At 50.2% G+C, this 12,122-nt stretch overlaps 1 protein-coding gene across 7 annotated transcripts; it reads right to left on the bottom strand.

Moving 5' to 3' along the window:
* Positions 1-1,956: 1,956 nt before the first annotated feature.
* Positions 1,957-8,818, bottom strand: SMUG1 (single-strand-selective monofunctional uracil-DNA glycosylase 1). 7 transcript variants are annotated; one of them, XM_059185111.1, is made up of 5 exons: positions 8,737-8,758; positions 7,964-8,037; positions 6,866-7,091; positions 4,573-4,865; positions 1,957-3,541 (listed from the first exon to the last, which is right to left on the bottom strand). In XM_059185111.1, the coding sequence occupies exons 4-5, from the start codon at positions 4,852-4,854 to the stop codon at positions 3,014-3,016; spliced, it is 810 nt and encodes a 269-aa protein (XP_059041094.1). In that variant the 5' UTR covers positions 4,855-4,865; positions 6,866-7,091; positions 7,964-8,037; positions 8,737-8,758; the 3' UTR covers positions 1,957-3,013. The 7 variants fall into 7 exon arrangements, with proteins under 7 accessions (XP_059041094.1, XP_059041095.1, XP_059041096.1 ...); XM_059185112.1 differs by lacking the exon at positions 7,964-8,037 and having other exon boundaries at positions 8,737-8,818; XM_059185113.1 differs by lacking the exon at positions 6,866-7,091 and having other exon boundaries at positions 8,737-8,787.
* Positions 8,819-12,122: the final 3,304 nt, after the last annotated feature.

The following is a 12,122-nucleotide window of genomic DNA, read 5'->3' as shown; positions in this document are numbered from 1 at the left end:
TCTGTGCATCTCACTTTCCCCGATGGACTTCCAGTGCTCTCTGCCTTCGGCTCAGGTCATGATCTCAGGGCCCTGGGATCGAGTCCTGCCTTGGGCTCTCTCCTTAGCAGGGAGCCTGCTTCCTCCTCTCTCTCTTTCTCTCTGTGTGCCCCTCTGCCTACTTGTGATCTCTCTGTGTCAAATAAATAAATAAAATCTTTAAAAAAAAAACAAAAAAAGATTGGTCTAGCATTCAAGATCCTTCAGAAGATGGCTTCTACTTACCTCTCTCTAGCTTTTCCTCCCAACTGGGCAAAGTCAGCTCATCTACTCACCACCCCCTGAACATAAGGATGTTCTCCCAAACTCCCAGTCTCTAAGGCCACCGGAAATGCCACCTCCTCCAGAGAGCCTTCTCCACCTCGGCTAAATGCAGAGGGGCACAATGGCTTCCCTCTCTGTGTACCTAGCCCAGTGTCTCAGCCAGGGCCCTGCACCACGGGGCAGGAACAGCTCAGCATCATGGCCCTGACAGCAGAGAGGAAAGGAGTCTAAGTTGTGGGTTGGGGTGGGGGGTGCGAAGTCTCAATGCCATTCAGATGGTAACTCCCCTGAGTCAGCACACTCTCCACAGGTCTAAGGAGACTGTCCCTAAAAAGACCTCCCTCACTTCATGTGCCAGCTGCAAGTTCAGAGGTCCCCAGTGACCTGTACTTCTAATGTGCTACAATTCAGGAGTTCCCATGATCCCCTCAGGTTTGGTAATTCACTCAAATGACAGAACTCAGGAAAGCACTTTCTTAGAACCACGGTTTTGTTACCAATCAGGATACCAATCAGGAGCAGCCCAAAAGATACAAAGAGACAGGGATCTGAAAGGGTTCCAAACTTAGCCGCTAGTCCCAACTGTCCCACCGAAATGGGACAGAGCACCCCACACCCATCGTATTCACCATCCAGGAGGCTCGCCAAAATGTATGTCCAGGGTTTCATTACATAGCTATTATCGATTGAAATCATGACCCCCATGGTTGAATTCGATCTTCAGCCCCCAGTTCAAGCTGGTATCAACTGGCTCATAGCCCCAACCTGCCAATCTAACGCCAATCAAAGGGTTGGCCTTTCTGGCATAGGCCTCGGCCAGAGTCAACTTCAGCATAAACTTGGGTGTGTGGTCTGAGGCGCCCTCCGTGAATAACAAAGACCCTCCTATCACTTGGGAAATTCAAGGATTTAGAGACTTGCCTCCCAGGAATCAACTGACAAAAGCCATTTAAATTCTTTATCATATAAATGATAAAGGGGGACACTTCCACTAAGAAAAAAATTTTTTTAAGTTTATCATATATATATATGATAAAATTTTAAAAATTACATATATATGTATGTGTATATATGTATATATATAATGTATATATGTATATATATGTATGTATGTATATTTTTGTATATATATATAAAAAATACATATATATGTATTTTTTTAAATAAATCTCTACACCCAACATAAGACTCCAACTCACAACCCTGATATGAGTCTCATGCTCCTCTGAGCCAGCCAGGCTCACCTATACTAAAAATCTTTTTCATTTTGGAAGCTGGCCTGTCCCAGGAACTAGAATCCAACCATGTGTTCCTCATTAAGGTCCCAAGACCTACTCTATTCCCAACCTGAGTCACCTTTCCAGCCCTATTAAAGGGCACACCAACCAGTCATCCTACAGACATAAGAAATGAGTTAGACAGAAATAGCGTGCTCCCATTCACCCATCACCTGCTCCCCACAGGGCCCTGAGTAGCAGACAAACCCCTGAGACCCTTAAGCTCTGATAACACCACAAGAGTTCTTTTTTTCATCATCTCCCTAGAGACCCACAAGAACACCTTGCAAACAGTGAAGAGGTTAAGGGAAAATCTAAACTAACCCTTCCATCTTGGACATACAGGAGAGGGGAAAAAAAGGACCCACACGAAGGGTTTAGGAGCCTTTTTTTCCTTTTAAAGATTTTATTTATTTATTTGAGAGAGAGTGCACTAGTGGGGGTAGGGGCAGAGGGATATGAGAAGGGAGAGCCAGACTCCCTGCTGAGTGGGGCACCTGAGTGAATATGACCTGAGAGATCATGACTGCACCGAAGGCAGTCGCCTAACTGGCTGAGCCGCCTAACTGACTGAGCCACCTAGGCGCCCCGGTTTGAGAGTTTTTAATGCTCAGACTGAAAAATCACAGGCTGGGTTTTTCATAAAAAGTTATCAGTCCTCCTATAGCAGGACAAGGATCCACCCCTCACCCAGCAAGGTCTTCGGAGTGGGGGAGCTCCCCCTGTAGTGTGGTACAGTGACACCCCAATCAAGAGGCAAAAAAGCAAGAAGCAGGAGCCCCCACCTGCCAGGCACAAAGCAAGGCACTTTCAAGTGTTATCTCACTTAACCCCCACCCCCACCCCATGCGGCAGGGAGCCCCATTTTACAGACGAGGATCCCGAGGCTTGGAGAGGTTAATCAAGTTGGTCCAAAGTCATGAAGTCTCAAAGCCAAGATGAAGAAAGCCAGTCTTCTGGTCTTCCCCACTGGGCCACGCTGAATCCTTTCTCTGATCCAGCTTCCGTCTCCCGGAAGAAGTTCACTCGTAACACCCATAGCCCTCCATTTGTCCTGGTCCCTGTGAGGAAATGGCTCAGCTTGAAGGCAGTTGTTCTAAGAGGACAGGTGAGGATCCTGGCAGGCTCTTCTCTCAAACACAGCCTCAGAAGTCACTGCTCAGAGCACTCACAGCTGACCAGAGGCTCCCCAGGACACGGTGAGGTAGAGCACTCCTCGGACACCAAGGCTCCGTGCAGCCGGTTACCACAGGGGCATCGCTCAAAGAAGGTAAAGGATGCAGGGAGTAGTGTCAAAACTGCCACGGCAGGTCCCAGCAACCGGGGAGACCAGAAGGAGCCTGTGGCTCCAGTCCAGGGCACCCACAGTCCTCTGCTCCCCCTGGGATGACCTGGGGGCCTAGAAAACCTCCTGTGCTGGGCCACAGGGGCCCTCACTTTGTTAGCAGTGGCAGCAGCCCCAGCTCATTCAGTCTCTCCGTGGCTGCTGCCTCCCATCCCCTGTTGGCCTGAGGGCTCCGAGGTGAGGGGTGCAGGAGCCCCTCCACCTGCACTTCGGGCATCAGGCCTGCCAGAGCCCGCCGCGCCCGCTGCTCCGCCAGCCGCCCCACACCCACCACCAGCCGCACCCCCAGAAGCTGCACCTGTCGGCAGAGGACCGCATCACAGGCCCCAAGAAGCTGTTCTCGCTGCCTGGCAGGTAGCTCAGCAGGCGTGAGGTTGCGCCCACTGGGAGTCAAGAAGAGCAAAGGACACAGATTGTGGACGAAACAGCGACGGAAGAAGACCTCGGGCTGTCCACAGAGGTTCCGGAAAAAGCCCCAGAACCGGGCACCGCTCACCTCTGACTGAGGGCACTCCAGTCCCAGCACTGGTCGCTTCGGGTGCTCTTGGGGTGGGGTCAACACAGGTCCCCCAATGCCCAACCAGTCCCGGACTATACTCACTTCCCCAAAGGGCACCTGCCAGAAGGGGGGAGAGACAGGAGGGTTTCAGTCTGAAGATCGGACACCTGGGTTCTGCACCAGCTGACCCCTCCATACCCACCATGAGGCTCCAGCCTGGACACCCCATCCCCAGCACTTTTGCCCAAAGGCCTGAGACAAGGATGATTCGGGCCCTGTAGTTTGATCCTGCCCATCCTTCTCCAGTTTTTTATTGTGGACCGTGGTGCAGAAGAATCTGTTTACTTCTATCCCCACTTGCCTTTGGAACCACATCCAGAGAGTATATGGGACTATCTGGCCCTCCACAGGATGTGATGGGTGGTACTGGGGCAGACAGATGGTCTGAGACAGAAAGACAGCCAGTGTTAGAGGAGGCACAAGGACAGGACTGACCAGCGCTCTCTGGGTGCCCTCTCAGCCTGGAGCCTCAAGCTGTCATTTCCATCGATCATCATTGATCATCTTTCATCCCCCAGCTGGGGTCAATAAAAGCGATTGAGCCTCCTGCCCTGAAGCCTCATCCCCTCCCCGATCTGCCAAGCACCCCCACTGAGGGGCATTCACTCATCCCAAGGTCTGAAAGGAAAGCACACAGGCCCCCAGAGCAGACTCTGTTCTGAGCCTCTCCTCAGCTCAGACACAGAAGCAGGTAAAAGCCCCACACCTCTTCCACACCCACCTCCATCAGGCAGTCTCCCTGAGGACCTGGTATTCCGGGTCCCTCTCTGACCCTAACCACACTCCAGGGAAAGAGGAGATCCGGCAAGGTAAGGATGGGGCCAGAGGAAGGAAGGGCTCGCAGAGGCAATTAGTGGACAGCTCACAGGGGAAACGGAACTACCATTAATGTGCTTGGTTAACTCTGGGCAGCGGGGCCTGGAGAGCGTCTGAGACCACAGGAGCCAGTGTGTGTACTGGGAGGGGCCAAGGGGCCCGGCCCCACACGTGTCCACAGCCAGGCACATGCTCCTCCCCCACCGCACCCACAGCCAAATATCTACCTAGGAGCCTCCCCCTCCCCATCCAGGGGAAGCCAAACCCTTTACCCCAGTCTGGGCCATGCCAAAGGGTCCAGGGTTCATGCCCAGGAACAGCACTTCCTTGGGGCCCTGGCAGTAGCGGGTCACATAGCTGCGGTGTGGTTCCCACGCGTACTCCACAGGATTGTAGATGATGCCCACAGGCTCCGAGAACTGCAGCTGGCTCAGCTCAGCATTGAGCCGCAGCTCCTCCTCCAGGAAGCTCTCAGCCAAGCTTCGAGGGCAAGGCTGGAGATCCATGGCAGGCTCATGCAGGGGCCCCGGTGGAGAAGCCTGGGGCACAGCCATGTCACTGCCACCTGGAAAAGAGACGGACAGAGGCTCCATCAGCCTTCAGCCGAAGAGTGAGAGGGATCCAGACTGGCCAGGGCTAACCTTTCTAGGGCGCAGAAGAGACTGTCAGTCACCCTCCACCCTCTAGGTCTGACAGAGCTCATCTCAGTTCTTGGTAGTGAAGGGTCCTTCCACTTCCTGCTTCAAGCATCCCTCCTCTTCCTATGTCACCTAATGAGAATAACCCGTCATTCCCCCCACTCCAAACCTCCTTTCCATCAGATATAAGCCTTGAGTCACTAGTTCCTAGGCCATGCCAAGTATATGGGAGGTTTTCAATATATATTTACCAGTGGCAAACTTTCCGCACCTCTAATGTCATCCTTAATAAAACAAGCTCAGCCAGGATGGGCTGTGTTCTGGAAACCAATGTGCTGAAGAATGAGATGCAGGTGCACCGCCAGAGCCCAGAGACTAATTACAGAAGGCTAATTACAATTGCTTCCAGGTGGTGAGCAATTACTCTGTGCCAAGTACACCTCATTGATCCTTGTAACAACCCCAAGAGGCCAGTGTTATTGTTCCCATGTTACAGGTAAGAAGACTGAGGCTTAGTAAGGTCAAGCAACTTGCCCAGGGTCACGCAAGTAATGAAGCTGGGATATGAACCCAAACTATCTGACTCAAGGCCATGCTTTTAACCACCCCCTCATCTTGCCTGAGATGGTTCAATCAGCCACCCTGCTAATCCAACACCCCGCCCCCACCTCCCGAAAGCCCAGCCCAGCTTCTTGCCCACATTCAAGAATCCTCAGTGCAGGGGCGCCTGGGTGGCTCAGCGAGTTAAAGCCTCTGCCTTTGGCTCAGGTCATGATCCCGGGGTCCTGGGATCAAGTCAGCAGGACCGGCATCGGGCTCTCTGCTCAGCAGGGAGCCTGCTTCCTCCTCTCTCTCTGCCTGTTTCTCTGCCTACTTGTGATCTCTGTCTGTCAAATAAATAAATAAAATCTTAAAAAAAAAAAAAGAATCCTCAGTGCAGGATGATTACTGGACTCAGAATAGACCCTTACAAGCTATGTAATCATGGTCAGAGCCTCAGGTTTTCTCACCCAAATACTCAGAATAATATCCATTCATTAGTAGCAATACAAAGGATGGAATCAGATTTAACATACAAGTGAGGGTTGGGAGGCAAGAAGGAAGTGGAGAAGCAGAACAGAAAGAAGGAAGACGCGGGGAGGAGGCAGAGGGAGCACTCAAGCAAGTTCTATAGCCTACAAAGACCGTTCCTTCTAATCTTCCTCCTCACATTTCCCATGCAAACCCAGTGTTCCAGCCTAACACTTACACTCACTCTTTCAAAAGTGCCTTTCCCACCCCAATTCCCAAAAATCTGTACATGCCATTTCTTCAAACCCAACCAAATACACTCCTTGAGCCAACCAGGACTATGACGCCTCTGCCTCTCCACACACCCAGATCATAGCCATCCTTCAAGATGCAGCTCCAATGATCTCACTGGTAAAGCCTGCCCTCCTTAGGACACTGTAGCACTGCTGAAACTTCCCAGCCCCATCCCACACAGGAGCAGGGCTGGGATGAGACCTGGAATCTGTATTTTAAACAAAATTCTGGTTGATGAAGGCTCAAACCACTGCACGTCACCATGGTTCATGGCTTCTTCCTGAATTCACACCTTGCCTCCCTACCTAGACTTGAGATCAGAAGCCAGGTCCCATTCAACTTCCCTCTGTATCTTTGAGGTCCTAGCTTTTATTAGGTAGTCAACAAATACCCACTCAACTCTGTCCATCCCACCTTTTTCAGTCCTCTTTAAAACGACCTTCTACCGGGGCACCTGAGTGGCTCAGCTGATTAAGCGATTGCTCTGGCTCAGGTCATAATCCCGGAGTCCCAGGACTGAGTCCCACATCGGGCTCCCAGCTCCATGGGGAGTCTGCTTCTCCCTCTCTTCTTCTCCCCTCTTATGCCTTCCCTCAAATAAATAAATAAAAGGCCCTTCTACCAAGGAGTCTTTCCTGACGGACTCTTCTCCATTTCTACAGCCCAAGTTCACTCAAGGCTCAGCTGCCCACTTTGCACTCCAGCTGTTTCCGAGGGTTTGCCAGGCTCTGGGTGTGTTTCCATCATGTCTGGGCCTCCCATGGGGCAGGGATCAAGGTTCTTCTCCCTCATGAGACCTCAGGGTTGACAGAACAGCTTGATCCATCAATCTGTTCTTGGACCCTAGCCTAGGGGAAGTGGGAGAGAAAAAATGTCAGGGCCAAACTTAGTAAATCCTTCTCCAGACTGATCCCGAAGTCACTGTTTTATCTAAATGGCTAACCAGCGCCAACTGGGCTCAAACAAAAGCCAAGAAGGAAGCCGTGTAGAATTCAAATATCTTTGGAGCCCTTGCTGTGCACATCCCCATGTAGTGCCCATGTTAGGGGGCTGGCTGCTCCAGCTCAGGGACTTCTCTCAAGTCTTAGGTTGAGCTGTGCTGGAGATAGCAAGGCTGCAGGGTACAACAACAACAACAGCAACAACAAAAAAGATAAGGCTTTATTTGCAGCATTCCAGTTTCAAACCTAATCTGAGAGCAAAAGACACAGTTTGGGTTTCAACCAAATCCACTTTTTTTTTTTTAAGATTTTATTTCTTTCTTTCTTTCTTTCTTTTTTTAAGATTTATTTATTTGACAGAGAGAAATCACAAGTAGACAGAGAGGCAGCCAGAGAGAGAGAGAGAGGGAAGCAAGCTCCCTGCTGAGCAGAGAGCCCGATGCGGGACTCGATCCCAGGACCCTGAGATCATGACCTGAGCCACCCAGGCGCCCCTATTTCTTTATTTGACAGAGAAGGAGAGATCACAAGTAGTCAGAGATGCAGACAGAGAGAAAGGGGTAAGCAGGCTCCTTGCTGAGCAGAGAGCCCAATAATGGGGCTTGATCCCAGGACCCTGAGACCATGACCCAAGTTGAAGGAAGAGACTTAATCCGCTGAGCTACTCAGGCGCCCTCCAAATCCACTTTTAATCCTGGTTTTATCTCTAAGTTTCTCTTAAGCAAACCATTTAACCCTCCTCTCTCTGAAATGAAAACCACAAATTCCATCCAACCTACCACCAACTGTTAACTCTTTTTTTTTTCTTTTCCCAATTTATGAGTCTCTTCCACGGTAGGCACTGTGGTCGTCTCTGGACAAGGAAGAAATCCAAAATGAGTAAAATGTAGGCCAGGCTCATAAACTACCGAGAGAGGACACATAAACAACTCTAATACACTGTGGTTTGAGCTTTAACTTCCTAAACAATACACTATGAGAACCCAAAGGAGGAACCTGAAAGTCCTATCTAAAGCCACCAAGAATCAAAGACTTAAGAAACGATATATTATAAATTACAGTGTCATACTAAATGCAAAGGAAGCTCAGGGTAATCCAGCAATAAGTTTGGCTATCTAGGGTCTCTGACGCTAAACTCAAGGAAGTGAAGAAGGAATCAAAGACACTATCCACTCCCCTGTCCCTTGGAAGCACTCTAGGAATCGACAGGGACAATCAGCAAATCCTTAAAATAACAGCAGTAGTAGTACCAGAACTTGGATTTGAAAACACCACTTATCCCTCCTACTGGTTCTGAGAGGGCCATCGGTTAAGGATCCATAGGAAATCTCCGCGCCCGCCCTCGGGCTCCGCCCGACGGGAAAACCACGTCCCCGCAGGCTCTCCGGGCCGGTTCCGTGGGCTCGACTCTTCCTCTGCCGGGGCAAGCCCCAGACAGAGCGAAGGTCCCCAAAGCACAAACTTTCCGACTCCCCACCCGACACCGCCCCGCAAGCCTGAGAGCCCAAGCCATGCCTCAGGACCCCAGGTTCCCAGGCTCCTACTTCCTCACCTGGTTCAGCTCTCCGTCCGGTTTCCGGTTCCCTTCTCCGCCCCCACTCTCGGAGGACAGTGGGAGTCGTAGTCTACTTTGTTTCTGGAAAGAGATTGGCGTAGCCGCAGCAACTTCCGCCGGAAATACTTGGATCCCCGGAAAGCTTCTTAAATTAGCCCTAAGTGACTCTGGGGAACGTAGTTTATCTCTTATAGCAGGGGCAAAAAAATCAAGAAAGTTTTCAGGAAGGCCAGGCCCAGTAAGGACCACGAAGGTCCTAGTTTCTAGCCCTAAAGGGCAACCCACTTCCAAAAATTCATCGACAAGACTTTCCCTAACAGGATTGTGAACCAAAGAACTTCAACCATCCCCAATCTCAAAACTCACGTGAGAGTATTAACAGTGGTTAAAAAACCATTTCTAGTCCTCCTGCTGCCCCACAGATAAGAGATCTCTCTTTTGCAGACCTCCAAGGACTGTATCTAAAACATCTACCGAGGGGCGCTTGGGTGGCCCAGCGGGTTAAGCCCCTACCTTCAGTTCAGGTCATGATCCCAGAGTTCTGGGATCAAGCCCTGCATCGGGCTCTCTGCTCAGCGGGGAGCCTGCTTTCCCTGTCCTCTCTGCCTACTTGTGATCTCTCTCTGTCAAATAAATAAATAAATAAAATCTTTTAAAAAATAAAAATATAAAAATAATAAAACATTCACAGAGGCACTTTTGGAATCTCCTAACAATTCTTTACTAATGGTTTTGAGACTCTTCTATCTCCCATCATTGCCCAAGCCTATGTCTCCATAGCTTTCACATTTCACATTTGACTTCTCTCCCTCCTCTGCCATGCAATCTACCCACCCCTATAATCTCCCATCCTTCCCAATCCTTCCCCTCAAATACTTCCCTGAATATTCCTAATCCCATGGCTGTGCCTAGTAATCCATTACCTCCCAATTCCCCAGTCCAAAACAATGTCCAGAGCTGTCCACTCCTAATTTTGTTCTTTATTTTTTAAGATTTTGCTTATTTATTTGACAGAGAGAGAGAGCACAAGCAAGAAAAGCAGCAGAGGGTGAGGGAGAGGCAGACTCCCCACTGAGCAGAGAGCCTGATGTGGGGTAGGTCCCAGGACCTGAGCTGATGGCAGAGGGCCAAAGTCTGAGCCACCAAGGCACCCCAGACTAGACCTCAGTCTAGTCTGTGTCCTAACTGTAAGATTTTCATTGTACTGGAAACTCCATAAAGCTGATTGCCTTCTGGATACGTCCCACCTCCTGCACACCTCAGCACAGCTATTCCTGAGATCAGGAAGAAGCAAGGTCTCCCTACAGGTGGTAAAGAAGAAGACCAGTAGACCCTAGAACAGGAAAAGGTGAGAAAACAAGGATGCTACCCCCTCGCCAACCTTTCCCTGCCCTCCTACCAACAGACAAAAGCAGCATGGGCTTTAAGGAAGTGTGAGCAACAACCCTCTGACACCAAAGGTGAGAAACCACCCCCCACATTTGCCAGACTTTGGAAACAGAGTTAATCATCCACCTCACAAAGTCTGTTATTTCCTGAACTTTTGGTTGTGCCAGATTCTTTCCCTTTTTGTGTCTTTGCCTCTCACCACGTATGTAAATGTATCTCTACCCTTACTTTCAAAATATGGGGGGTTTTGTTTTGTTTTGTCTTTTAAGTAGGCTCCATGCCCAGTGTGAAACCCAACATGGGCCTTGAACTCACAACCTGAGATCAAAACCTGAGCTAAGGGGCGCCTGGGTGGCTCAGTGGGTTAAGCCGCTGCCTTCGGCTCAGGTCATGATCTCAGAGTCCTGGGATCGAGTCCCTCATCGGGCTCTCTGCTCAGCGGAGAGCCTGCTTCCCTCTCTCTCTCTCTGCCTGCCTCTCCATCTACTTGTGATTTCTCTCTGTCAAATAAATAAATAAAATATTTTAAAAAAAGGGACGCCTGGGTGGCTCAGTTGGTTAAGCTGCTGCCTTCAGCTCAGGTCATGATCCCAGCGTCCTGGGATCGAGTCCCACATCGGGCTCCTTGCTCCGCAGGGAGCCTGCTTCTCCCTCTGACTCTGCCTTCCACTCTGTCTGCCTGTGCTCGCTCTCTCTCGCTCTCTCTCTGATAAATAAATAAATAAAATCTAAAAAAAAAAAAAAAAAAAAAAAAACCTGAGCTAAAACCAAGAGTCTGATGCTTAACTGACTGAGCCAGTATAGCTTTTTCTCTGTATCTGTGTATCTGTCCCCCTCTATGTACATCTACCCTGTGCCTCTGCTTCTTTCTCTGGAATGTCTGAAATAAAAGTATCCCAGGCTTCTAGAACTGACTGGCCCCTCAGGTTCTTCTGCCTTCATAAATCTATGCATTTGCATGTTACCAAACAAATATTGGCGGTCAAGGACCCACACTGTGCTATCATCTTATTACTTAAATTCTAGGGGCTTTACCACCCCTTGGACAGCCCTCCTGCCCACCCTACCCCTCTGCCACTTGCTTGCCAACCACTTCCAGCTTATCACCATGGCAGCCCCTCCACTTTCCAAGTCTGCTTCTGATAAGAAAGTAATGAGGGAAATGCATGGCAGGCAAGCAGTGTTCCTCCAGGGCCCTAACTCCCAATGTCAGCTTCCAGGAAGAATTAGATAACTGTTTCTTTAAAAAAAAAAAAAAAAAGATGTTATTTATTTATTTGTCAGAGAGAGTGAGCACAGGCAGAGGCAGAGGGAGAAGCAGGCTCCCTGCTGAGCAGGGAGCCTGACGCGGGACTCAATCCCAGGACGCTGGGATCATGACCTGAACCGAAGGTAGCCGCTTAACCAACTGAGCCACCCAGGCGTCCCTAGATAACTGTTTCTGTCCCTGTAACCCCATTTATCCCAGGAGCCCAGAAATAGGAGGCCTGAACATAGGGAGAAACTGAGTCTTGGGCAACCCCACAGTGAGTCCCTGCAGCTGACCCCAGAAGGGTCTGGGAGTCTTCTCTGTCTAGGCCATGCTACACCTCCCCAACTGGTGGGTCCTTCTGAGGGAAGATGGAAGTGAGAAGCCCTGCAGTGGGGGTGCTTAGAAACAGAGACCCATAAATTTTCAAGAGGTAGAGTCTTAGAGAAGAAACTTGGGCTAGGGTGAAGCCCTCCCAACTTATCTTGACTGTGTCCCAGGCTCCTGGCCCTCTGGGAAGTCTCCAAAAGCTGGCAGACTGTCATTTATGGATAGAACTTATGGGGTAGAGACAGTAGAAGGCCTGTGGCTTGAACAGAGCCTAGAGAGTTGGGTCACTCCTTTGGGGCTAGCTGGGCCTGGGTCAGGGCCCTCTGCTGCCCACCAGGCTGCTCCTGGGGCGGGAGCCCAGGCAGGAAGGGGTTAACCTGAGGGCTTGTTTTCCTTTGGTTTCAGCGAGCTCCTA

The sequence above is a fragment of the Mustela lutreola genome, chromosome 8 (genome assembly GCF_030435805.1).
Source record: "Mustela lutreola isolate mMusLut2 chromosome 8, mMusLut2.pri, whole genome shotgun sequence".
In the NCBI taxonomy this organism is placed as follows: domain Eukaryota; kingdom Metazoa; phylum Chordata; class Mammalia; order Carnivora; family Mustelidae; genus Mustela; species Mustela lutreola.
This window is presented reverse-complemented; position numbering and strand designations above follow the sequence as displayed.

Bases quoted from the DNA above. Each gene is read 5' to 3' on its own strand.
- SMUG1 (XM_059185112.1), bottom strand. From the start codon at position 4,854: ATGGCTGTGCCCCAGGCTTCTCCACCGGGGCCCCTGCATGAGCCTGCC. The intron at 3,542-4,572 runs GTAAAGGGTTTG...CCCTTCTGGCAG, and splicing joins TTGGCATGGCCCAGACTGGG to GTGCCCTTTGGGGAAGTGAG.